This window comes from Salvelinus sp. IW2-2015, linkage group LG15 (assembly GCF_002910315.2).
Source record: "Salvelinus sp. IW2-2015 linkage group LG15, ASM291031v2, whole genome shotgun sequence".
Taxonomy (NCBI): Eukaryota; Metazoa; Chordata; class Actinopteri; order Salmoniformes; family Salmonidae; genus Salvelinus; species Salvelinus sp. IW2-2015.
Genome location: NC_036855.1, coordinates 57918584 through 57943007, shown reverse-complemented (window position 1 = coordinate 57943007; position 24424 = coordinate 57918584). Strand labels below are relative to the sequence as shown.

The following is a 24424-nucleotide window of genomic DNA, read 5'->3' as shown; positions in this document are numbered from 1 at the left end:
CGGCAAAAAAATCTAAAAACAAATATCTGCCCTGTAGTGTAACTCATCTGTCAGTTCAGTTTTATAGGGCGATGATTTCCAGAAAGGCAATGAGAGAGTAGGCTAAAAGGACTGGTATTCTACAGAGTTTTTACCCTCAGTCTTTCAGATGTTTGGCAAGATGACATGCATGATTAGCTGGGATAGGGCACAGTTGGATTCACCTAACAACTTTGTTCGCATGGCACAATTCAATTTAGAACAAAAATAGAGCAAACGGACCAGAATTTCCTTTCCGATTTGAGTGTTTTGATATTCGAGGGTTGATTGTCTCCGACTTATAAACACTTCCAACGAGAGAGAAAAAAAGATGACATGGGTGGCGATGTTTGATCATGTTAGGAAGGAGGTTTTTATGGCACCATATACATGACCAGCTAATGTACAAGTCCATAATATCAACAAAAGGGCCAAATGGACATGGAACGGTAACCATTTTAGGTGTAATTTTTTCCTTACAGTTTATCATCAATAAAGTGTCTATGATCTGGTTAGGCCACATGAAATAACAAGTACTAGGTACAATATCTGACAATGCATCATGGTATATTTCTCTACAACTCTCCCAAGTCTGGGCAGAAACACCCAGACATTCATAACGAAGGTTCTCCAAAAACGCTGCTTCTTTCTACTGCATTTAAAAAGGCTTTAAAGCCATATAATAAAACCAATTCCTAAAACAAAAAAAACCTACTAGGCAGGTTGGGTTTATACCACAGTGCCGAGGCTTGCTGTTTATATGCTGGTGGTGCTACATTTTGGGCTGTTTCAGGACCCAGCCATCTATCCATCCATCCATCCAATCCATCCATATGCCCCCAGTAACAGACAGGGGTGAAATCTACATGAGTTATAATTCTATACTAGACATATCCATAAAAATAAAACCCTGGCTGAGTAAAAATACATTGAAATATATGAATGACAAATAAAAATGTTACTATAAAAGAAAAATGTCAACACGTCACTTGAGAAGCGGGGAACATTTAGTCAAACGAACTGTCTGTCCCTTGATGCAAATTTCTTGAACGTTATACTAATTGATTGATTATTGGCAAAGTGTCCTATTAATTCAAACAAAGCCAACTATTGTTTAAACAGAAGTACAAATTATACAGGAAGCTGTGAATTTGTTCAATTTGATTTGACATAGCATGGGGATATCCTACCATAACATCAATGTTATTTTCCAATCAACAGCCTTGGAGAACACCTACATAAAACATAGGCAGAAAAAAGCAAATGCAACATTGTGAAATGGGGTAAAATAACACATTGCGGTTACAACGAGTGTCTACAAAACAAAGAAATTCAGCTAGAGGAATGCATAATGAGATCCTATAGGCTACTGGTAAAAAGTTTGTAAAAACCCCAAGCTGGAAAGAAAAGATAAGCTATGTACCCACACACAAAACACACACACTTTACTGGCCATTCCTGTTCAAATTGGTCTGTAGCCAATGAGTGTCACTGTCAACAGTCCCATGAAAGCACCAAAGGGAGCAAGTATAATCCTCTTCTCTGTCAGCTAACACATTCAGTCCAGACAGACAGCACCTTGGCCCCTCCGATAGGAAGCAGGGAGAAAGAAACTGCTCATGAAAAAAAGCCAGTCAAAAGGAGGAGCCTTCTTGATCTTGCCCACAGTAATGTGATCTAAACATGTGGCTTTGTAAATTAGTTTTAACCAGATGTTGCTTCAATTTTTACTTTGCATTGTCGTTATCAATGAAAGAAAAAAAAACTATGTGGGGTAAAAAGAGAAAAAGTGAAACCTTAAACAGTAATGGCAATGTTGTAATCCAAAGAGGGCTTTTTACATGTCTGTGTTGGTTTATTCAATCATTCGTTATCTCTTCTGTCCGTCTATTCCAGGGATCAGTCTGGGGGAAGAAGCTCATGCAGACGAAACCGTTCTCGAACATGTGGCCTCACATCCTCGTTCTGGAGCACAGGAGACAGACTATATTAATATCAGTGATATGAACCTAAACCAATGATTTAAAGAGATGATTTCTCTGTAGTGGCGAGACCATTTCCTTTTGTAAAAGACTTTGGTAGCGGGCTACTAAAAATGAATGTTGGGGACATCGCAAAGCACATGTCAATGACAGCTCAAGCATGTATGGCTTAGAAATAAACAAAATATTARTATCCAATCATGAGTAAAACATGTCAAATGTAGCTTGTATGTACCAGCTCAACAAGCTTCTCCAAGAACGGGACAAGCTTCAGGAGTTCGTTGTCATTTTTGTCCATGAACCAGCTCTCAATGGGAATCCCATTGGAAAGCTGTAGGGATATAGGAAGGTATACTATTGGATTATACAACAATAGCATATATAACATTTGTGAGTATAATTTAAAATGCTAACAGTAGGCTTAATTACGCTGTGCTAGGTGGGGTTACATACGTCACTTGGGGCTGAAAGGCTCACCTGATATGCAAAGGCTTGAGGTGAATTGTCAATGATGACGGTCTTGGACAGGTCTCTTCCAAGGATGTTCAGGTCCTTGATGTAGTTCCCTTGTACACAGACACAATGCTCACGAAATAACCTGTGTCTAGGATTAGTGGAGAGGAGGAAAATAAATCAATTGTTAAGTCTACAGGTCTGTTTATGAATAATTCAGTCAAACCACAATGTTGACAACTGAACAGCACATGGAAGCAGCACGTTCCCCATTGCCCAGTCCCAAAACCACAATCAACACACACAGCAACCTCATCCAAACAGAGAGCACTATAAATGCATGTCAAAGTTAAGGCGTGGTATTCTATTACAAAAACACAGCTGATACTTCCAATGCATCTAAATTAAGGGGTAGAAAGAATCATGAGAAATAAACATTTAACTTACCTAACCAACTGTTTCTTGGGATCCAAGATGTTGAGCAACTTGTCTGCATAAACCTTCTTAGAGGCAGTGAAGAGAATGATCTAACGAGGAAAAGACGACAACTGAATACGTTTCTCACTATAGAGTAGCTTAATGCAAGTAACCGTACTCTTTCCATAAACTGTTACAATTAAATAGGAGAAAAGGAAGCCCAGTTTACCTCATAGATTTGAGACATGCGCTCCAGGAACTCTCTGAAGAACGGCCTTAAACGCACATACACCTGCAGACAAGCAAAGTATCAGTTATTTGTACAAAGTATTCAGAGGCCTCCGTTTCTCCTAGAAACAGATTCTGTGTCGCCCACTTTCACCTGTGGCGGTCTACAAAAGSACAGCTTTAGCACCCTCTGGTGGAAAAGTAAAATGCTTAATTATTTCCCATTTAAAATAGAAACACCTCAATGTCAGATCAAGGACTTCTGTATACCTGGTAAATTACATCTTGAAACAGGACCGGGAAGGTAAGTGCTGCATCGTCCAGCTCATTCAAGCTACAGTGCACCAATGTCTCATCCTGGTAGGAATCACAAAAATAGTTGTAAGTTGCAAACCACCATAACAATGCCCTTTAAGTGGATGTACCATTTACAGTAAAAGCCTATTTATGCTTGATCCGAAAATGTGGTAGTAGGCTCCATACGGAGGGTGTGATTGCGGTGCCTCCGGAGGCATGCAGAGGCCAAATTGAGACTCCCAAATTTTGTAACAATGCGGAGGGCTCCATATAGCTTCGCATTGACATGATTGGTTGACGGCAGGTGGGGGCGGTCCGTCCTGTATAAACAAACTCACTTCCTTTACAAAAGCAATACTCAAAAGCTCTGAGCTGCTCCGGGAAGCGCAAGAAGTATGAATGCCCTGACATCTACAGAGGCCGTATCACTGTAAAAACTGCACGGCCTATGCAGATGTCGGATTGAAGTGCACCATGTCAAATCGCTCACCAGGTCGAGGACTAGGGAGAACTCTGGTGTACTGCGGGTCTTTAGTGGGAGAGCAGGCTTCCTGGTCAGCTGTTCCTCTGTCAGTGGAGGTACATGCTTGATGAAGAAATACCTGGACAAAATCAAATCGTTCAAAGTTAAATACAGGACTTAATGAAATCAGGAGGGAAAAAAATATATGAAACTACACTGAACAAAAATATAAACGCAACATGTAAAGTGTTGGTCCCATGTTTCATGAGCTGAAATAAAAGATTGCAGAAATGTCCCATGATCACAAAAAGCTTAATACTCAAATTGTGCACAAATTTGTTCACATCCTTGTTAGTGAGCATTTCTTCTTTGTCAAGATAATCCATCCACCTGACAGGTGTGGCAATTTTAAGCAGCATGATCATTACAGGTGCCCCTTGTGCTGGGGACAATAACATGTGCAGTTTTGGGCCTCCCGAGTAGCGCAGTGGTCTAAGGCACTGCATCACAGTGCTAGCTGTGCCACTAGAGATCCTGGTTCAAGTCCAGGCTCTGTCTCAGCCGAACGCGACCGGGAGACCCAATTGGCCCAGCATCATCCGGGTTATCGGAGGGTTTGGCCGGCACGCTCTAACGACTCCTGTGGCTGACACGGTCGCCGGGTGTATGGTGTTTCCTCCGACACATTGGTGCGGGTTAAGCGGGCATTGTGTCAAGAAGCAGTGTGGCTTGGCTGGGTTTAGGAGGACGCACGGATCTCGACCTTCGCCTCTCCCGAGTCCGTACTCGTTGCAGTGATGAGACAAGACTAACTACCAATTGGATATCATGAAATTGGGGAGGAAGAAAAGGGGCAAAAGTTGGCATGCTACTGCAGGAATGCTACTAGAGCTGTTGCTAGATAATTTCACGTTCATTTCTCTACCATAAACTGCCTCCAACATCGTTTTAGAGAATTTGGCAGTACGTCCAACCGGCGTCAACAGCAGACCACGTGTATGGCGTTGTGTGGGCAAGCGGTTTGCTGACATTGTTTACTAAGGACAACACACAAATGCATTTTATTAACGGGAATTTGAATGCACTTTATTTTACTAGGCAGTTAAGTAATTTAAAAACAAAGTCAGTTAAGAACAAATTCTTATTTACAATGACGGCAACCCCGGCCAACCGCTGAGCCAATTGTGTGCCTCCCTATGGGACTCCCAATCACGGCCGGATGTGATACAGCCTGCATTTGGAAAGTATTCAGACCCCTTGACTTTCCCACATTACGTTACAGCCTTATTCTAAAATGGATTACATTATCACGTTTACATAAGTAAGTATTCAGACCCTTTACTCAGTACTTTGTTGAAACACCTTTGGCAGCGATTACAGCTTTGGGTCTTCTTGGGTATGACGCTACAAGCTTGGCACACCTGTATTTGGGGAGTTTCTCCCATTCTTCTCTGCAGATCCTCAAGCTTTGTCAGGTTGGATGGGGAGTGTCGCTGCACAGCTATTTTCAGGTCTCTCCAGAGATGTTCTATCGGGTTCAAGTCTGGGCTCTGGCTGGGCACTCAAGGACATTCAGAGACTCATCCTGTAGTCACTCCTGCGCTGTCTTGACTGTGTGCTTAGGGTCGTTGTCCTGTTGGTAGGTGAACCTTCATCCCAGTCTGAAGTCCTGAGCGCTCTGGAGCAGGTTTTCATCAAGGATCTCTCTGTACTGTGCTCTGTTCATCTATCCTGCCTAGTCTCCCAGTCCCTGCCGCTGAAAAACATCCCCACAGAATGTTGCCACCACCATGCTACAACGTAGGGATGGTGCCAGGTTTCCTCCAGACGTGACGCTTGGCCAAAGAGTACAATCTTGGTTTAATCAGACCAGAGAATCTTGTTTCGAATGGTCAGAATCCTTTAGGTGCCTTTTGTCAAACTCCAAGTGGGATGTCATGTGCCTTTTACCGAAGAGTGGCTTCCGTCTGGTCACTCTATGATGAAGGCCTGATTGGTGGAGTGCTGCAGAGATTGGAGAACCTTCCAGAATTACAACCATCGCCACTGAGGAACTCTGGAGCTCTGTCAGAGTGATCATTGGGGTCTTGGCCACCTCCCTGACCAAGGCTATTCTCCCCCAATTGCTCAGTTTGCCAGGGCGGACAGCGCTAGGAAGTCTTGGTGGTTCCAAACTTCTTCCATTTAAGAATGATGGAGGCCACTGTGTTCTTGGGGAACTTCAATGCTATAGACATTTTTTGCTACCATGCCCCAGATCTGTGCCTCAACACAATACTGTCCCGGAGCGCTATGGACAATTCCTTTGACGTCATGGCTTGGTTTTTGCTCATGCACAGTCAGGTAGACTCCAATCAAGTTGTAGAAACATCAAGGATGGTCAATGGAAACAGGACGCACCGGAGCTCAATTTTCAGTTCATAGCAAATTGTCTGAATACTTACGTAAATAAGGTATGTTGTTTTTAATAAATTTGCWAAAATATCTAAACACCTGTTTTTGCTTTGTCATTAAATGGGGTAGTATGTGTAGATTGATGAGGAAAATGTTTTGTTTAACCCATTTTACAATCAGGCTGTAAAGTAACAAAATGTGGAAAAGGTGAAGGGGTCTGAATACTTTCCGAATGCACTGTAGATACCGTGACATGTTCCTGAGGCCCTTTGTCGTGCCATTCATCCGCTGCCATTACCTCATGTTTCAGCATAATTCGCAGCCCCATGTCGCAAGGATCTGTACACAACTCTTGGAAGCTAAGACCCCGTTCTTCCATGGCCTGCTTCCTCACCCATTGAGCATGTTAAGGATGCTCTGGATTGACACGCATGACAGCATGTTCCAGCCTGATCAACTCTATGCAAGGTAGATGTGTTGCGCATGAGGCAAATAGTGATCAACGCCCCTACTTTTTTTGGGGCATCTGTGACCAACAGTTGCATGTCTGTATTCCCAGTCATGTGATATCCATAGATTAGTGCCTAATGCACTGATTTCAATTGACTTATTTCCTTATATGAACTGTAACTCTTTGTGAAAATATTGAATATAGAGTTCATGTTTTTGTTTAGTATATTTTCCTTTTTTGTATTCACAAGATAAAAATGTATTCTAAACATCAATATTCTGGCCTTAACTAAGACTGGAATATTTTGCTGAGAGGGAGCAGATTTGTACTTACGGATCAAAGACCTCCCAGTCCTCCTCGTATGTCCCCTCTGCAGGGGCTGTGGGCTGTGCCACCACATAGCCTCCTTCTGGAGTGGCGCCTGGGGCTGAGATGATAGGAAGGAGGAGACCAAGAGAAATGGGAAGGAGAGAGTGAAGTGAGAATGATCCTTGTCCATAATAACATGGACTCTATACCAAGAAGACATTTCTTTATCTCCAGCTACCTGTGAGAGCAGGCGTGTCTGTGCCGACCTCCTCTTCCTCGACAGGCACTTCTGGAGGATGTGGAGCCCGCAATGGTGGCAGCATGTCGCTGGGGTAAAGGGGCATAGTTGTACACACTTCCTCTGTGGAGGTGGCAGTGCAGGTGGGGGTCTCCTCCACAGTCTCCATGTCCAGCTGCTTGACGATCTCCTCAGCCTCCAACGCCTGGTCTGGGGAGTCCGAACCTGACGTGGCTGAAAATTACATTAGATTACTATATTATATTTATACTACTTATTACCGTAGTTCTGCAGGGAAGTTAGATTTGACCACAATATAAAAATTACAACATAACAAATGAGCGTCGTACAAGGTAGAATGAAGACCGAGGTAATATAGTAGGCCATTTACCAGTGCAGGGAGTAGAGACAAACATGGAACAATTTAGGATAATCTAACATATTTTAAGTCAAGTTTCTGCAGAGTACTTGGCACTCTTCGACCTAGCATCATTTTGGGGTATTACCATTTTTATTTGCTGGTGAGAAGAAGTTGAAGACTGGAGAGAAGATGGTTCCCAAGAGTGTGGTTCTAGGCGGACTGGTCAAAGTCTCTGCCGCCTCCTCCAGCTTCCCATTGGGCTTCACAGGCTTACTACTCGTGTCATGGTTCGTATCATGGTTTGTCGCTTCTGTGGTTTAGGGTGAGGAGCAGGTAATGACAACATGATACGTCGCTTTATCAAGACATGCAAACTCCTATAAAAGGCCTGTTGGTGTGCAAGGTATGATTACTGAATAGGATAAGGTTTTGTTCCCATCTTTCAATTAATCCTCCAATCCCTTTCCAAACTCACCCCCGTTGACCCTGGAGATTGTCCTCCTGGGGGCATCGCCACCTTGTGGTGTGGAAGAGATCAGGTTGTCGTCGACGTCACAGGTGAGCCGTGTCTTCTTTGCTGGTTTCTCCTGCTCTACCTGAGGTAGAAACACAACTCTCATATCAGAACTGATGGGAGGAGCATTTAACTGTAGAATAAACCCCCCAAAATCTTTCAAAATCTCTTACAGTATTCCCAACATTTAATTTTGAATAAACCCACTAGCAGAAGGCCCAAGGAATTCTGACTCGTATCTGGTTGGATGGACAAAGGACTTGTAGTACAGGCAAACCAAAGCCAACCAAATGTGTTGTGCAAAAAGTGCCTCAGAGTTGTGGCGACAACAAGAGGCAACACAACAAAAGCATTCAGTCATTTGAAGAAGAACCATCCCCTACTTCACGACGATTGCATGGTGAAGAAAAACGCACCCGACAGTAATTACACTCCTTAGTAAAGACAGCAAAGATAAGTTGTGTATGTATGGTACATGTTCTTTATGTGCTCTTGAATAAAAATAAATGTTAAAAAAATKAAATTTAAAAAAATAAAAAGCTCCCAACAGCTGCAAAGCCCCTCAGCTAGACTCCTACGTTAAACAGGAATTGACAAGTGTAACGCCCTACAAAAAAACATCCCACAGACATCACCCAGAGGCTATCACCCAGCCAAAGACATGTTTCACATTTACAGTCAGCAAAGCTTAAAGAGGATAAACAAGCTGGACAGGATACAAGACTACGTCACTCAAGTCACCATCCCAACGCTGTATAACAAAATTAAGGGACAAGTTGAAACAGAGCTCACATGATTATTACGCGACTACAACATAGGCCTGTCTTTGGTCTAATACAGGTATCCCAAAATGGGTGCATCGCGTCAGGGGGACGGCAAATAAAAATGCGATTCAAATTTTTTATTTATTTTTCTCTTCACATTTTCAAACAGGGGGCTATATATTTGGGTGATGTTTTTTCTCACCTGAATGATCTGAATCTGGGATTACAGGGACTCTCCGCAACTATATTCAATGTGCGGGACAAAATTGAGGCTTTGATTAAGAAGTTGGAGCTCTTCTCTGTCTGCATTAACAAGGAAAACACACAGGTCTTTCCATCATTGTATATTTTTTTATGCTCAAATGAACTCAAGCTTACAGACAATGCCAAATGTGATATAGCACCTGAGTGAGCTGGGTGCGCAATTACGCAGGTACTTTCCCAAAACGGACAACACAAACAACTGGATTCATTATCCCTTTCATGCTAACTCCAGTCCACTTATCGATATCTGAACAAGAGTCTCATCGAAATTGCAACAAGCGGTTCTGCGAATTTTTTTATTTAATCAGAAGCCACTGCCAGATTTTTGGATTGGGCTGCTCTCAGAGTATCCTGCCTTGGCAAATCACGCTGTTAACTTCTATTGGCTGAAGGGGCAGTATTGAGTAGCTTGGATGAAAGGTGCAGAGGTGCCCATATTAAACAGCCTGCTCCTCAGTCCCAGTTGCTAATATATGCATATTATTATTAGTAGAAAACACTCTGAAGTTTCTAAAAATGTTTGAATTATGTCTGTGAGTATAACAGAACTCACATGGCAGGCAAAAACCTGAGAAGTTCCACTTCCTGTTAATAATTTTTCTGGGGGTGCCAAATTTTCAACCAAGGTCCCATTGAAATCACAGTGAGATATTGATGAGTTTTCACTTCCTACGGCTTCCACTAGATGTCAACAGTCAATGGAACTTTGTCTGATGACTAATGTGAAGGGGGGCCGAAGGAGACAGGAATTAGTGACCACTGCCAGGAGGTGATCACGCATTGAACACGCGCATTCACGTGATAGGCAGCTCCGTTCCTTCGGTCAACTGAAGTCGATGAAATTCTCCGGTTGGAACATTATTCAAGATGTATGTTAACAACATTCTAAAGATTGATTCAGTACATCGTTTGACATGTTTCTACTGACTAACGGAACTTTTGGACATTTCGTCACGTTATAGTGGACGGTAGTGGACACGCTTTGGGTGGGGCGTTTGGTAAACATGTCCAAAGTAGCTAATTGGCCATAAATAACAGACATTATCGAACAAATCAAGCATTTATTGTGGACCTGAGATTCCTAGGACTGCATTCTGATGAATTCATCAAAGGAAACATTTATCATGTATTTTCTAGTTTCTGTTGAGTCCAACATGGCGGCTAATTTGGCTATTGTTCTGAGCTCCGTCTCAGATTACTGCATGGTTTATTTTTCCGTAAAGTTTTTTTGAAATCTGACACAGCGGTTGCATTAAGGAGAGGTATATCTATAATTCCATGTGTATAACTTGTATTATCATCTACATTTATGATGAGTATTTCTGTTGAAACGATGTGGCTATGCAAAATCACTTGATGTTTTTGCAACTAGTGAATGTAACGCGCCAATGTAAACTCAGATTATTTTATATAAATATGAACTTAATCAAACAAAACATGCATGTATTGTGTAACATGAAGTCCTATGAGTGTCATCTGATGAAGATAATCAAAGGTTAGTGATTAATTTTCTCTATTTCTGGTTTTTGTGAAAGCCATATTTCGCTGGYAAAAATGGCTGTGCTTATTGTGGTTTTGTGGTGACCTAACATAATCGTTTGTAGTGCTTTCGCTGAAAAGCATATTTGAAATCGGACACTTTGGTGGGATTAACAACAAGATTACCTTTAAAATGATATAAGACACATCTATGTTTGAGGAATTTTAATGATGAGATTTCTGCTTTTTGAATTTGGCGCCCTGCACTTTCACTCGCTGTAGTCATATCATCCCGGTAGCGGGATGGCAGCCATAAAAGGTTAAGACACTGATGCCCTTTGCAACCACGTACCTATGTGAGTGGATTCTCGGCCCTCACTAGCATGAAAACGAAATACAAGCACAGACTGTGTGTGGAAAATGATTTAAGACTGAGAATCTCTCCAATACAACCCAACATTGCAGAGTTCTGTGCATCCTTTCAAACACACCCTTCTCATTAACCTGTGGTAAGTTATTCACCATTCTCAAAGAACAAATAAGGTTTTATATATAAGATTTTTAAATAAAGCGCAAAATAGTTTATTATTATTTGCTCCCTGGTCCTAAAAGAGCTCTTTGTCACTTCCCACGAGCCGGATTGTGACAAACTCACACTCATTTTTATGTTTAATAAATCTATAGTGTGTGTATGGCAGGCTAACAATGATGGCAAAATTTGAGAGTGCGCTGACCCTGGTGCTAGAGGGGTTACGCAGCTGGAGGTTGAATGTTTGAAGGGGTACAGGCCTATAAAAAGTTTGGGAACCACTGGTCTAGTACAACACGGGGATGGGAATTGAAAGGGACCTCACAATGCGATATTATCACTCTACTTAGGTGCCAATACGATATGTATTGCGATCGACACTGATCTTATTGCGATTTAATGTTCCAAACATAATGCTTACCAAATGTATGCTGCAGAGGGATAATAGAGCCATGAGAAAATMAGTTGAGCAGTCACAGAAATAAAAGTGCTGAAAAAATAAAAATGGGCTCCCTATTTAAAAAGATGGCGAACAAGCTATGAAGGGAAATACTGGAGTTTGTGCAAGTACAGCCAAGTAGAGCAAAAATAATATTGTGATAGTCAAAACAATATGATATAGCGGCAGGTATATATAGGTTAGAGCGTTGGGCCAGTAACCGAAAGGTTGCTAGATCGAATCCCCGAGCTGACAAGGTAAAAATCTGTCGTTTTGCCCCTGAACAAGGCAGTCAATGAAAATAAGAATTTGTTCTTAACTTCTCTAGGGTAGGGGGCAGCATTCGTAATTATGGATGAAAAGCATGCTCAAATTAAACTGCCAGCTACTCATCCCCAGAAGAGATGCATATTATTAGTAGATTTGGATAGAAAAGACTGAAGTTTCTAAAACTGTTTAAATCATGTCTGGGAGTATAACAGAACTTATTTAGCAGGCGAAACCCCGAGGACAAACCATTCAGATTTTTGTTGTTGTTGAGGTCAATGTATTTTCATTGGGAATCCAGATTTCTAAGGGACCTTCTTGCAGTTCCTACCGCTTCCACTGGATGTCAACAGTCTTTAGAAATTGGTTGAGGTTATTCCTTTGTGTAATGAAGTACGGCCATCTTGAACGAGGGTCACTCGAAGTGTCCTGTTTGTTAGAGGCGCGTGACCAGAAAGCTAGCTACAGTTTGTTTTAATCCTGTATTGAACACAGATCATCCCYTCTTCAATTTTATCGATTATTTATGTTAAAAAATACCTAAAAGGTGTATTACAAAAGTAGTTTGAAATGTTTTGGCAAAGTTTACAGGTAACCTTTGAGATATTTTGTAGTCACGTTTCACAAGATGGAACCGGTGTTTTTCTGGATCAAACGCACCAAATAAAATGGACATTTTGGATATATATACATCGCCGGAATTAAATCGAACAAAAGGACCATTTGTGATGTTTATGGGACATATTGGAGTGCCAACAACAGAAGCTCGTCAAAGGTAAGGCAAGAATTATATTTTTTATTTCTGCGTTTTGTGTCGCGCCTGCAGGGTTGAAATATGCTTCTCTCGCTTTGTTTACTATGGTGCTATCCTCAGATAATAGCATCGTTTGCTTTCGCCGAAAAGCCTATTTGAATTCTGACACGTTGGCTGGATTCACAACCAGTGTAGCCTTAATTTGGTATCTTTCATGTGTGATTTAATGAAAGTTTGATTTTTATAGTATTTWTTTTATTTTATTTGGCACTCTGCATTTTCTCTGGCCTTTGGCCAAGCGAGACAGTAGCGTCCCGCCTAAATTTTTGGATATAAATATGAACTTTACCGAACAAAACATACATGTATTGTGTAACATGAAGTCCTATGAGTGTCATCTGATGAAGATCATCAAAGGTTAGTGATTAATTTTATCTCCATTTCTGCTTTTTGTTACTCCTCTCTTTGGCTGGAAAAATAGCTGTCTTTTTCTGTGACTTGGCTCTGACCTAACAATCGTTTGGTGTGCTTTCGTCGTAAAACCTTTTTGAAATCTAACACTGTGGCTGGATTTACAACAAGTGTATCTTTAAAATGGTGTAAAATACTTGTATGTTTGAGGAATTGAAATGGGATTTCTGTTGTTTTGAATTTGGCGCCCTGCAGTTTCACTGGCTGTTGACGAGGTGGGACYCTACCGTCCCAAATACCCTAGTGAGGTTAAATGAACAACATGCTACGCTTAAAGCACACTATATTTCAAGGATCATCAACTAGATTCAGCCACAGGGTGATTTTTTCTTGAGTGGATGGTCAGGGGGCAAGAACATAATTACAAATAATTTGTAGACTGCAAATTAACCATAAGAAGCTCAAAAAATATAATATTTGACTAAAACAATTTCAAACTTTGTTTACATTTGTATATGATCACATCTCTATTATGGGTGGGAATACTTGGGAAAAATATGTCCTAAATTAAAATCACTTGGAGCTGATTACCTGGTATTTTTAGTCTATGTTCAACAATGAAAATTGTAATTTTATGGGGCTCAAACGAAACCACCTGCAAGCCAAATCTGACTCGCCAGTTAAAGAACCCTGCTATATTTGATGATCATGTTAAATTATGATTACTACACCTACATATTAACAAACCTATGTATAACAATGCTGGAAAACATTAGCTTAATTTGGTTTTTGTATTCAGTTAGCACAGTATGTATTAACTCATCTCATTTTAGAAGTGATGTTTTCTACCCGGACACGTGTTTTAAACATGTCTGATGGAATTACCACGTTTTCACCCAAAATCACAATTGCAATATCTGGCCCCCAAAAAATGTATATTAAGATTTTTTCCCAAATTGTGCAGCCCCACTACCTACCATCCTTCTACTATCTCTAGAGCCACTGCTAAAATTGGAACACTGCTGGAGTTCGAAGACAAGCAGCTGCATTCCACCATGCATTTCTAGGGAAACATGACACTGGGTACTAAAACAGACTTTACTTCTTAAATCTGGATAGGGACTAAATAAAGGTCTAGTTGAGGGGGGTGTAAAAAGGTGCTGCTTACATAACACATTGCTAAAATGTTAAACTAGGGACATGTAACTTTAGTGATCAAACAGCTGTAGAACGTTGGAGGGGGAAATGTTACTTAGGCGCAGACACTCAAATCCATCCCAGAGATGGCACCCTATTCACTATATAGTGCACTACTTTTGACCAAATCTCATAGGGCTCTGGTCAAAAGTAGTGTACTATATAGGGAATAGGATGCCATTTCAGAGACAGATAAGAGACAGCTTACCTTCACAGCATTGCCTCTGATTAATTTCTTAATGGTGGACAGCAGGCCTCTCCCGCCACCTGTCGGTGTGCACTCCTCCACTTCTGAATGCCTCCGCTTGGTCCGGGATGTGCGGGGCGCATGGGCAGGGCTCGACTGCTGAGATGCCTTCCGCATTCTCAGCCTCATTGTTTTAAGAGCCACATGTAAGACTGGAGGACAGACAGGGCAAAGCGGGTTGATGGGCAAAAGCAGACAAATGGGGGAAGATTGGGTAGGAAGAGAGGGGGAAAAAACAGTTTGTTAGCGTAAGACCTGATTTTCGCCCTCTTCATACAGTCACATGATATACAGCCTAACAGCTAAAAAGGAGTGGACAAGCTGCTGATTTGAAAACCCTCAGTGAACAAAAAACACCAGCAGAAAAAGTGCTGCTGCTGCCAACATCTGGTTGCATTCAAGACACCATTTCCTCTGCATCACAGTACATCATCGCTGCCTCAGTGAGCCAAAGACCCATCACACGACCATTGAGTACTCAAGACTACTTCAGTGAATGTGTTTATCTAACAACTGACCAACTGATGGGACAAATTGATCACAAACAGTATCTGAGGACATTAGAGATAAGATGGACCTATTGTTTCCATTAACGAACAAAAACATACATAGGGAAAATGACTTACTGTAAGTAACCACAGCGCTCTTCTCTCAAGGAGCACACCCTCCCACCCCGTGCTTACTTTCACATGCTGACCAAAATAGCTCCGCACGTTCGCATGTTGATTCTGTCCATCAACACCAGACGGGTTCAATATCAAAACAATCTATATTAAATTTGGGGACAGGTCGAAACACGCATGAAACATTCATGGACATTTAGCTAGCTTGCTGTCCTGGGAGATAAACAGTGGGTTATTTTACCTGAAATGCATATGGTATTTTTTTGCTGGATCTTGGTAGAATTTTGGCACATTTTGAATCATTTCCAGGACCTATCAGGCACCATGCCAGACAGTGGTCACACACAGCCCTCTCTATCCACCACTCCCATTGCACTGCAGAGAAACCCACTGCTTCACTACATCTGCATTACATTACCATGGCGCCTGGCCTAAACCTGTCTCTTATACACATCTAGATGTGTATAAGAGACAGGCAGAGAAACCCACTGCTTCACTACATCTGCATTACATTACCATGGCGCCTGGCCTAAACAGTGAACACGCTTCCTCAACAGATCCTAATATAATAAAGTCCATTTACTTCTGAGATGAACCTTGGAATGTGAACACACCCTCCCTTTTTCAGTCACTAATGTAAAGTTTCCATCCCTTGTCAAAACGTGTGAAGGACAATTTAGGCAAAAAAAATTATTTTGCCTAGACAATAATATAGCCATTAAATAAGATGATTTATGAATGAAGGAACGACCTAGCTCTCCGTTAGGCTAAGCCAGGCATAAAACAAGGCCAGGCGGACCAAAACCAGCCAGTGAAGCATTTCTAACCAGAAGGCGCACTGATTTGTGATGTCTATTCATTTTGGCCCGCTTCCATACCGCCCATGATGCGCTGCACTACAAGTCACAGAAAGCACTGCCAACATGCTGCACGCTAAARAGCAGTGCATTGCCACACACATGCCTGCATGCTGTATCACATCACTAATGGCACTGACCAAATCTACCGGACCAAAAGTTCAAAAGGTGTTGTAACCTTTTAAACTTTCAGTCCGGTAGATTTGGTCAGTGCCATTAGTGATGTGAAACAACGGCTTAATGTCCATGCCAAGTTTCCGTTCCAACTGACTATTGCAGTAGCCTACAGAAAATGTCATTTGTTGTCATAAATTTAAGAAATGGATTCAGACGCAGGTATAAATGACTACTGAAGGACAATAGGGCACACATGTGAGTATAAATTAGGCAACAGTTGAGTCCTCTGCTTTATGTAATTACACTTGCATCTGTGAATTGCTCTGCTTTCGTGTGTCCTGTTACAGCACGCAGCAATGTCATCCTAGGCCACAAACATTTTTGCAGRCTGGCTTCGATTTTTAAAGCGTAACAATTAATAACCGAAAAGCTAAACCTTTCAATAAAACTCATTGCAAAGGAGAAACGTAGGCCTATGACAACATTTGAGCAGTAGCCTAYTAGCCTAACCTAGTTACATTTTTGTTATTTGGAGTTATTAAATACTTTGACTACGATCYCAGCATATTTTGCTCATCTGCAAGCATAGCAGCAAAGGCTGGACAAATATTATTTAATCTCTTGTTTTAATATGTAACATTTTTATATACAGCATCCTATGTGCATAAGTGGGTTGCAGTTGTATGCACGTTTTTTATAAAAACAAACAATAGGCTAGGTCTGGCCCGCGAATGTTGTTTCCCCCCCAATATGGCCCATGTGCTGATTGAGTTTGACATCCCCGGGCTAAACCATCCAAGGAGCCAGCAGATACGGCACGCCTCAATTTTGCCTGCAGAACTCAGCATGTATGTAAGAGCCAATGAACACGAATCACACACATACAGTTCCTCTAGTCACAGCATGCCTATTTTTTACCATCTCAAAGCATGACTCATTCACAGCTTCCAACAAACCAAGGATGCAGCCAMCAGCAACAGAAACACTATACTGGGGAAGAGGATTTCCTTTTTTCTCTTTCTTTCTTTAAACAAAAAATTTGATCTATGGATATATAACACACATCAAATCAAGTAAGGTTGCGGATAAAGCTATATTTCAGAAAAATATAGTAGACTATCCATTTTCACTGCCCCCATACTTCTGAAATTACAACCAGCTGTTACACACGCTACAAAGAAAATGACATGTATAGTAGCTAGATGCTAGCTATTTGCACATTCACACAAGTGAGTTCTAAAACAATACAAAAAAAATTATGTTTGAAGCGGTGTGAGAACCATTGAAATGGCCTCATGCACACATAGCTCAGTGGTGTGACAACAATGCAAGTTGTTAAAAATCTAACAGGGTATTACCTCATTTTATCGTGGCTCAGTTTACCCTACTGCAGGGTTACTCAACTAAATTCTTACAGGGGKCAGATTTGAACAGGGTTATTTATATTATAATCTTATAAAGCACTTCATTTGAGTGCTTTAAGACCAGCCCAATTCAGTGCATCAAATGGTTTTACATAATGGAACATTTGAACTTAACACACCTGCATCACATTAATTAATTTCTACATGCATCGCTTCATCTTGTTTTTATTTACACATAGGAAACCTTTTATGCATGGTATATCTCAGTTGATCAGCATCAAATTCTGTCCCATTTTCATTCATAGTTCTCTGTCTACTTTTGTTTTTACACAGAAACATCTCATTTGACTAGCTTTTGCGGAGCAGTCTCTCTCCCACCTCATCAGTAGAGAATGGGTGCCTATAAACTGCACCACCTCTGTGGGTATTTTTATGAGTTTGCTTTCAGTTTATCTAAAAACTCTTGACATCACGGGAGTGATCTGTACTYTTGACCGAATATAGTTGTGCAGCATAGGGAAATGGAAGGTTTTGTCTGAGCTTAAAAATCAGGAGAAAATTAGAAAACATTTTGAAAATAAATAGTTTTATACCTCCCCCGTAGTCCCAAATTAATGTCAAATCAATTGATTGAAGATGTCACAAAAACATCATACGAGCACCTCAAGCATTTGCTAGATATTTGTTGGCTTTCTCGTGGCGGCAATCACTGAAAAAAAGCTACCATCTCATCCCTAAGCTCTCATAGGCTGCTCTCAAGAGAATTATTACCCTTGCTTAGCCACCAAACAATACGTAAAAGTAGATAATGATGTTTTGTGGTCTGCTGGACAAGCGGTGTTGCAGGCTAGGCTATTGATCGGATAAAGTTTATGATAGCTGTGAGTTAAACACCGTGGACTGAGTTAAGCACAAAGCACACTCTGGTGTAGTGATCTCATCTGTGGCGAAAGAGCCGATAGGCGGGCAGGCACCCGTTAGCAGCTCGGATTGGCTGTAACTGGTATGTTGGATGATATTAATTGAAAACATAGTATGAAAATGATGCTGTGGCTGCTTCTTGTTGACAAGAAATGTTATTAAATGAGCACCTTACGAATTGCATATGCACTAAAAACCCTGTTGATTTGACAAGTAGCAACAAATCACTCACACAGAATCTGGGAATAATGTGTATATCACTGGTAGAAGACAATTTGTTGAAGACAGCCAGCTACATTTTTGCCATTGAAGTGTATACGCAACACTCATATCGATTACACGTTGAAATCAATTGAACTGGGGCAAAACATTTGGGTTGTAAGCACTATTAAAACACACATTATACAAAGACCACTTGGTATAATCTATATATGAATGGTTAGATGAGAAATTGTAGAAAGCTTCCATCTATATTTTGGAATGGCGGATGTTGATTTCGGGAAGGCTGCCATCACAGAAAAGGACCAACATTTTTTCTGTTAACTTCAACAAATCATAACCCGGCATATGATATCAATAGTGACAACAGTTGGCTGCTATTTAAGTGGATGGTGTCCCTACCATCAATGTGGCTTTAAAGCATCTCAAAACAGCCAGCAGCACCAGCCGAGCCCGATCATGGTCTTCAGTGAGGTCAACCAGGTAAGTGAAAGAGTTATGCTAACATTATCTAGCTATAACGGATTTAGCTCACGTCTTCCATCTAAATAACTCTGAAAACTAACCAACACGTCTGCCAGCAGTTGGTAGCTAACTGCTGACGCTGTCATACTATAGGTACAAGCCAACGGGAAAAAGGAGTTCACTTACTATATAGAGCAAGTTTAAGATGTTTGTGGGGGCTGAGCGTTACGGTAATTCGGACATTGTGTAACTCCAGGGGAGTTTTCTATACAGCCTGGACAGTGAAATTAATTTAAGTCGGCCGATGGATCTGATCGTATTTCAGAGAAGCCCATGTTGTTTTCTTTGGAAGGGCCAATGGGAGATTTTGCTTAATAAGAACTTTTATTTTATCTTAGGATCAACATTGTCAGTTACTTCTTGTTGAAGAAGCAGCTACTAACATTTGCTTGCTATAGCTACAGTTGAAGTCGGAAGTTTACATACATCTAGATTGGAGTCATTAAAACAAATTTTTCAGCCATTCCACAAATTTCTTGTTAACAAACTATAGTTTTGGCAAGTCGGTTAGGACAACTACTTTGTGCATGACAAGTAATTTTTCCAACAATTGTTTACAGAGATTATTTCACTGTATCACAATTCCAGTGGGTCAGAAGTTTACATACACTAAGTTGACTGTGCCTTTAAACAGCTTGGAAAATTCCAGAAAATTATGTCATGGCTTTAGAAGCTTCTGATAGGCTAATTGACATAATTTGAGTCACTTGGAGGTGTACCTGTGGATGTATTTTCAAGGCCTACCTTCAAACTCAGTGCCTTTTTGCTTGACATCATGGGAAAATCAAAAGAAACCAGCAAATTCTGACATATCACATTCTTAAAATAAAATGGTGATCCAAACTGACCTAAGACATGGATTTTTTTTACTAGGATTAAATGTCAGGAATTGTGAAAAACTGAGTATAACTGTATTTGGCTACGGTGTATGTAAACTTCCAACTTCAGCTGTAGCCATCCTCTTCCTTCATATCTGAATGAATGTGGCCATTTCTAGCAAGTAAAATAAGTGATCTCAATTTTGCTTGTGTAAGTCAATAACATATCTACGTTTGTCACTGGTGTGGGCTAGTGAATATCCTAAACCTAGCCATCTACTGTAGACTGCAAGCTAAAACCGGGGAGGAGAGTATTCACTTGCTTTATAATGTACACACAAATACATATTTCCACATAGCTGATGAATTAAAATTTTTGTTCTATAAAGAATTGTGTCAATATGGTGTGAATATTGTAGAAAATTCCTCAGCCGTTTTCCATATTAAAAAAGTGGAAGTGCCACTTACAGCTCACCATGTACAGTAGGCTACAGGAAATATGTTCCCCCACCATGTACAGTAGGTTACAGGCAATAGGTCCCCCCACCAAGTGAATCATAGAAAAGTCGATCTTGCATTGGGGGCTTTCCTTATATACTGGGAGCATGAACTGTAAAGTAACAAAGATATTTTAGAGTTAAAACTCATGTATATTTAACCTCCACGAGATCGGTGCCGCCCAGGACGTTTGAGCTAACGTGCGCTAATGTGATTAGCATGATGTTGCAAGTAACAAGAACATTTCCCAGAACAAACATGCCTTATATGGGCAGAAAGCTTAAATTCTTGTTAATCTAACAGCACTGTCCAATTTACAGTAGCTATTACAGTGGGGGGGAAATTGTTTTATTTGAGGAGAGTGCACAACAACAAAAAATGTATCATGGCAACTGTTTGATACATTCACCTCTGAAGGTAAATAATATACTTACATMAAGTTATCCTGCTCTGATTTGTCATCCTGAGGGTCCCAAAAATAAAATGTAGCATAGTTTTGTTTGATCAAATCAATTTATGTTCACATTTTGAACTCTTGCTGTGCCTGCCTCCCACCCCCCAAAAATGTGAAAAAAAGTGTCAGATCCTTAAAACGTTTTACGCAGTAAGACGAGAGGGTGTGGTATATGTCCAATATACCATAGCTATTGTCTGTTCTTAAGCACGACGCAACACGGAGTGACTGGATACAGCCCTTAGCAGTGGTTTATTGGCCATGTACCACAAACCCCAAASTGCCTTATTTTTATTATAAACTGGTTACAACATAATTAGAACAGTACAAATACATGCTTTGTCATGTCCGTAGTATACCGTCTGATACCACAGCTGGAACCATTATATACTACTATAAATAAATTCTAAACTGTGTGGTTCGAGCCCTGAATGCTGAAAGCCATGGTTTTTCAYACCTTATAGCACAGTTATGACAAAATATGTATTTTTACTGGTCTAATTACATTGGTAACCCATTTATAATAGCAATAAGGTACCCCAGGGGTTTGTGAAATATGGTCAATATACAGCGGCTAAGGTCCGTGTCACAGCCTTCCACGGTTCTTCTTGCCTAAGAACAGCCCTTACATGTGGTATATTGGCCATATACCACCCACCCTCGGGCCTTAATGCTTAAATATACAGCACCAACTACATAAGTATCTGTTATTAAGGTCCATTATCTGCTACCTGGACTTAAATTGTGGGCTCTAGAAAGAGTTCCCATAGTGACTGCAGCAGCCCATTCATTCGCCCTCACTACTAATTGTTTGGTGGTGGCGGTGCATCGTTCCATAACATGTGGAAGGTATGGTTTGATGAGGGGATGGTCAATCAAAATGAGTGGAAAGTGGGAACACCACGCACACTTCATTGAAATAGCTAGTTAGCTAACTAGACAGTCTAATGGCAAGTTAATCGAATTGTCAKTGTTCAAAATGTTTCTGACTCCTTCGTGTAATGGGCCAATGCTGGTTGCAATTCAAAAGAAAACATGGAAAYCTTTCGCACTTGGTCCAGAGCTAATTACCAACTAACTTGTTCTATGTCCATGGACYGGCAGCCCTAACCAGGCTTGTATACACAGTGGGCGGGAAATTAAAGCTTGCTACCGACCACTCGTGTCCAGGTAGAAGGCCGTAAAAGCAGGACACCAATAGTAACTAACTAGCTAAACATCACGCGAGTTCGCAAGCTGCTAACAAGTAACAAACATCGTTCGAAAACAGCGCGCGAGGTTAGTCCACGTTAGCTAGCCGTGACGGCTAACTCGCAAAAACACAGTACCTAGATAACTAGCTACTGTACCTGCAATTTCTCACTGTCCATTTTCAACTGAGAAATGTTAGCGGTTTAGCTATACGGTTAGCTGTTAGAACATCTAGRTAACGAAATTAAACTTAGGTTGCGAGAGGCTGGACAAGCAATATTTTAGCCCTTTCTGTCCAAGACAAATTTGACTAGCTAGCTAGTTGCTAACGTTAACTAACATTAGCAAAACTTAATTAYCTAGCACTACCTAAACTTTGCTAGCTGGTTAGCTACCTAGCGTGGCAACATGGATCTAGTCAATTAGCTGTTTTAGGCAAGTTAATCAAGACTGTTGTAAATGTACAAGAAATCAAACCAAAATGTACAAAACCATTGAGTAATTTTCCGCAGCAAAATGGTTACATGTTAGCAAACCAGGAGGCCGAGATTTTAGCAAGACAGAGGGTCAAGTTGGCTGGCTAGCTACTGTACGTTAGATTGCTGTTGTCCATGCCTTGGGGGCGAGAAAGGAAAATATTTATTTGTACGTCACTCACACATGCTGAAAGACGCTTGAAATAATCCCTACTTACTTTACAGTACTCCACAGTATCTCGAAAACGAGTTGACTGATCAAGCACTGCTGGCTGCCACGGTGCGGACAGCAGCTGCTTCTTCTTCTTTTCTTCTTGTTTCCTCTCTGCTTTGCTATTTTTATGAACCGTCTKGTAGCTGATACTGCGATGTGCACCCAGACGCCATTTCCCGCCTCCTCACCCACACTCTCTCGATGCAGATACCCGGATGACAGAGGACCGCTTGAGCCAGAGGCGTCAATGAGGTGGTTCGTTTATCTGGCCCGGGTACCCCGGTGAGAAGAGTTTGAATCAAATCAAACTTTATTTGCCACATGCACCGAATAKAACAAGTGTAGACTTTACCGTGAAATGCTTACTTACAAGCCCGTAACCAACAGTGCAGTTCAAGAAGAAGAACATATTTACGAAGTAGGCTAACATAAAAAGTAATAATAAAAAGTAACACAATAAGAATAACTAGGCTATATACAGGGGGCACCGGTACCAAGTCAATTGAGGTAATCTGTACATGTAGGTGGGGGCGAAGTGACTATGCCATAGGTAACAAACAGCGAGTAGCAGCAGTGTAGGGGGGGTATAATTGTTCAGCAGTCTAATGGCTTGGGGGTAGAAGCCGTTGAGGAGGCTGTTGGTCCTAGACTTGGCGCTCCYGTACCGCTTGCCGTAACTTGGGTGACTGGAGTCTGGCAAAGGTCACTTCGGGTGAAGTGATTGCATTCATGGTGGAACCGGGCTGTTTCCGGGCGTGAGCCAGGTGCCCCGCTCTGGCGGACGGCGAAATCGGTTCAAAACAAAGGTGACGTCAGTTATAAATCAGTTTTTGTGTTTTCACATTCAACAGTGATTGCTTTGGATAAAACCCTTTACCTGCCTTCCCAATGAAAACCTAGTTTGAAAATTCATTTATTTTATGGAAGAGATGTTTCTGGACGATGCACCATGCTGACATGACCAAACCGCGCAGATTACTGTTTGATTTGAGACGGGCGCTCCTCCCTCCCCGCTTTCACCCGATGACGTGCCGGGCCATTTGCCGGTTCAACACGGGCCAGCGTAATATAACTAATTTTCCCCTTTGCTTTGGCACATGAACTCACACCCCTTTTATTTGAAAAACAGTACAGCCCCGGAGATACTCTGACAGTACATACCGTTACCTGGTCCTGAATCCCCCGAGCACACATAAGTGTGGTTCCTCTCGAGGTTTCTTCCTTAACGGGTATTTTGTAGATTTTTTTTCTCCATACAGCTTGTTGGTTTTTACTTGCAATTGCTTGATWTTTGGGGGTCTTCTATGCAGACTAATAACGAGCTTTGATTAAAATGTAATTGATTAATTGAAAAAACTATAAATGATACAGTGGCTTTATGGCCATTTGAACTGAATCAAAATCATCTGGTGATGTGGATTTGATTACAACAGAGAGGCTTCTGGTAGCACTAACAAACTCAGCAAAAAAATAAACGTCCTCACTGTTAACTGCATTTATTTTCAGCAAACATATCATGTGTAAATATTTGTATGAACATAAGATTCAACAACTGAGACAAACTGAACAAGTTCCACAGACATGTGACTAACAGAAATGTAATAATGTGTCCCTGAACAAATGAGGGGTCAATATCAAAAGTAACAGTTAGTATCTGGTGTGGTCACCAGC

General features: G+C 41.2%; 1 protein-coding gene across 1 annotated transcript; it reads right to left on the bottom strand.

Moving 5' to 3' along the window:
• Positions 1 to 1260: 1260 nt before the first annotated feature.
• On the bottom strand, positions 1261 to 22956 carry LOC111974146 (CTD small phosphatase-like protein 2-B). The gene is made up of 13 exons (XM_024001763.2): positions 22758 to 22956; positions 14438 to 14628; positions 8087 to 8207; positions 7757 to 7921; positions 7251 to 7484; positions 7037 to 7130; positions 3886 to 3997; positions 3369 to 3455; positions 3100 to 3162; positions 2901 to 2980; positions 2478 to 2604; positions 2236 to 2331; positions 1261 to 1983 (listed from the first exon to the last, which is right to left on the bottom strand). The coding sequence occupies exons 2-13, from the start codon at positions 14603 to 14605 to the stop codon at positions 1918 to 1920; spliced, it is 1413 nt and encodes a 470-aa protein (XP_023857531.1). The 5' UTR covers positions 14606 to 14628; positions 22758 to 22956; the 3' UTR covers positions 1261 to 1917.
• Positions 22957 to 24424: the final 1468 nt, after the last annotated feature.

Excerpts from the sequence above, each read along its gene's own strand:
- LOC111974146 (XM_024001763.2), bottom strand. The coding sequence starts at position 14,605 with ATGAGGCTGAGAATGCGGAAGGCATCTCAGCAGTCGAGCCCTGCCCAT. Across the intron at positions 7,922-8,086 it reads AATCTCCAGGGTCAACGGGG|AAGCGACAAACCATGATACG; the intron begins GTGAGTTTGGAA and ends CCTAAACCACAG. Across the intron at positions 7,485-7,756 it reads CTCACCAGCAAATAAAAATG|CCACGTCAGGTTCGGACTCC; the intron begins GTAATACCCCAA and ends TGTAATTTTCAG.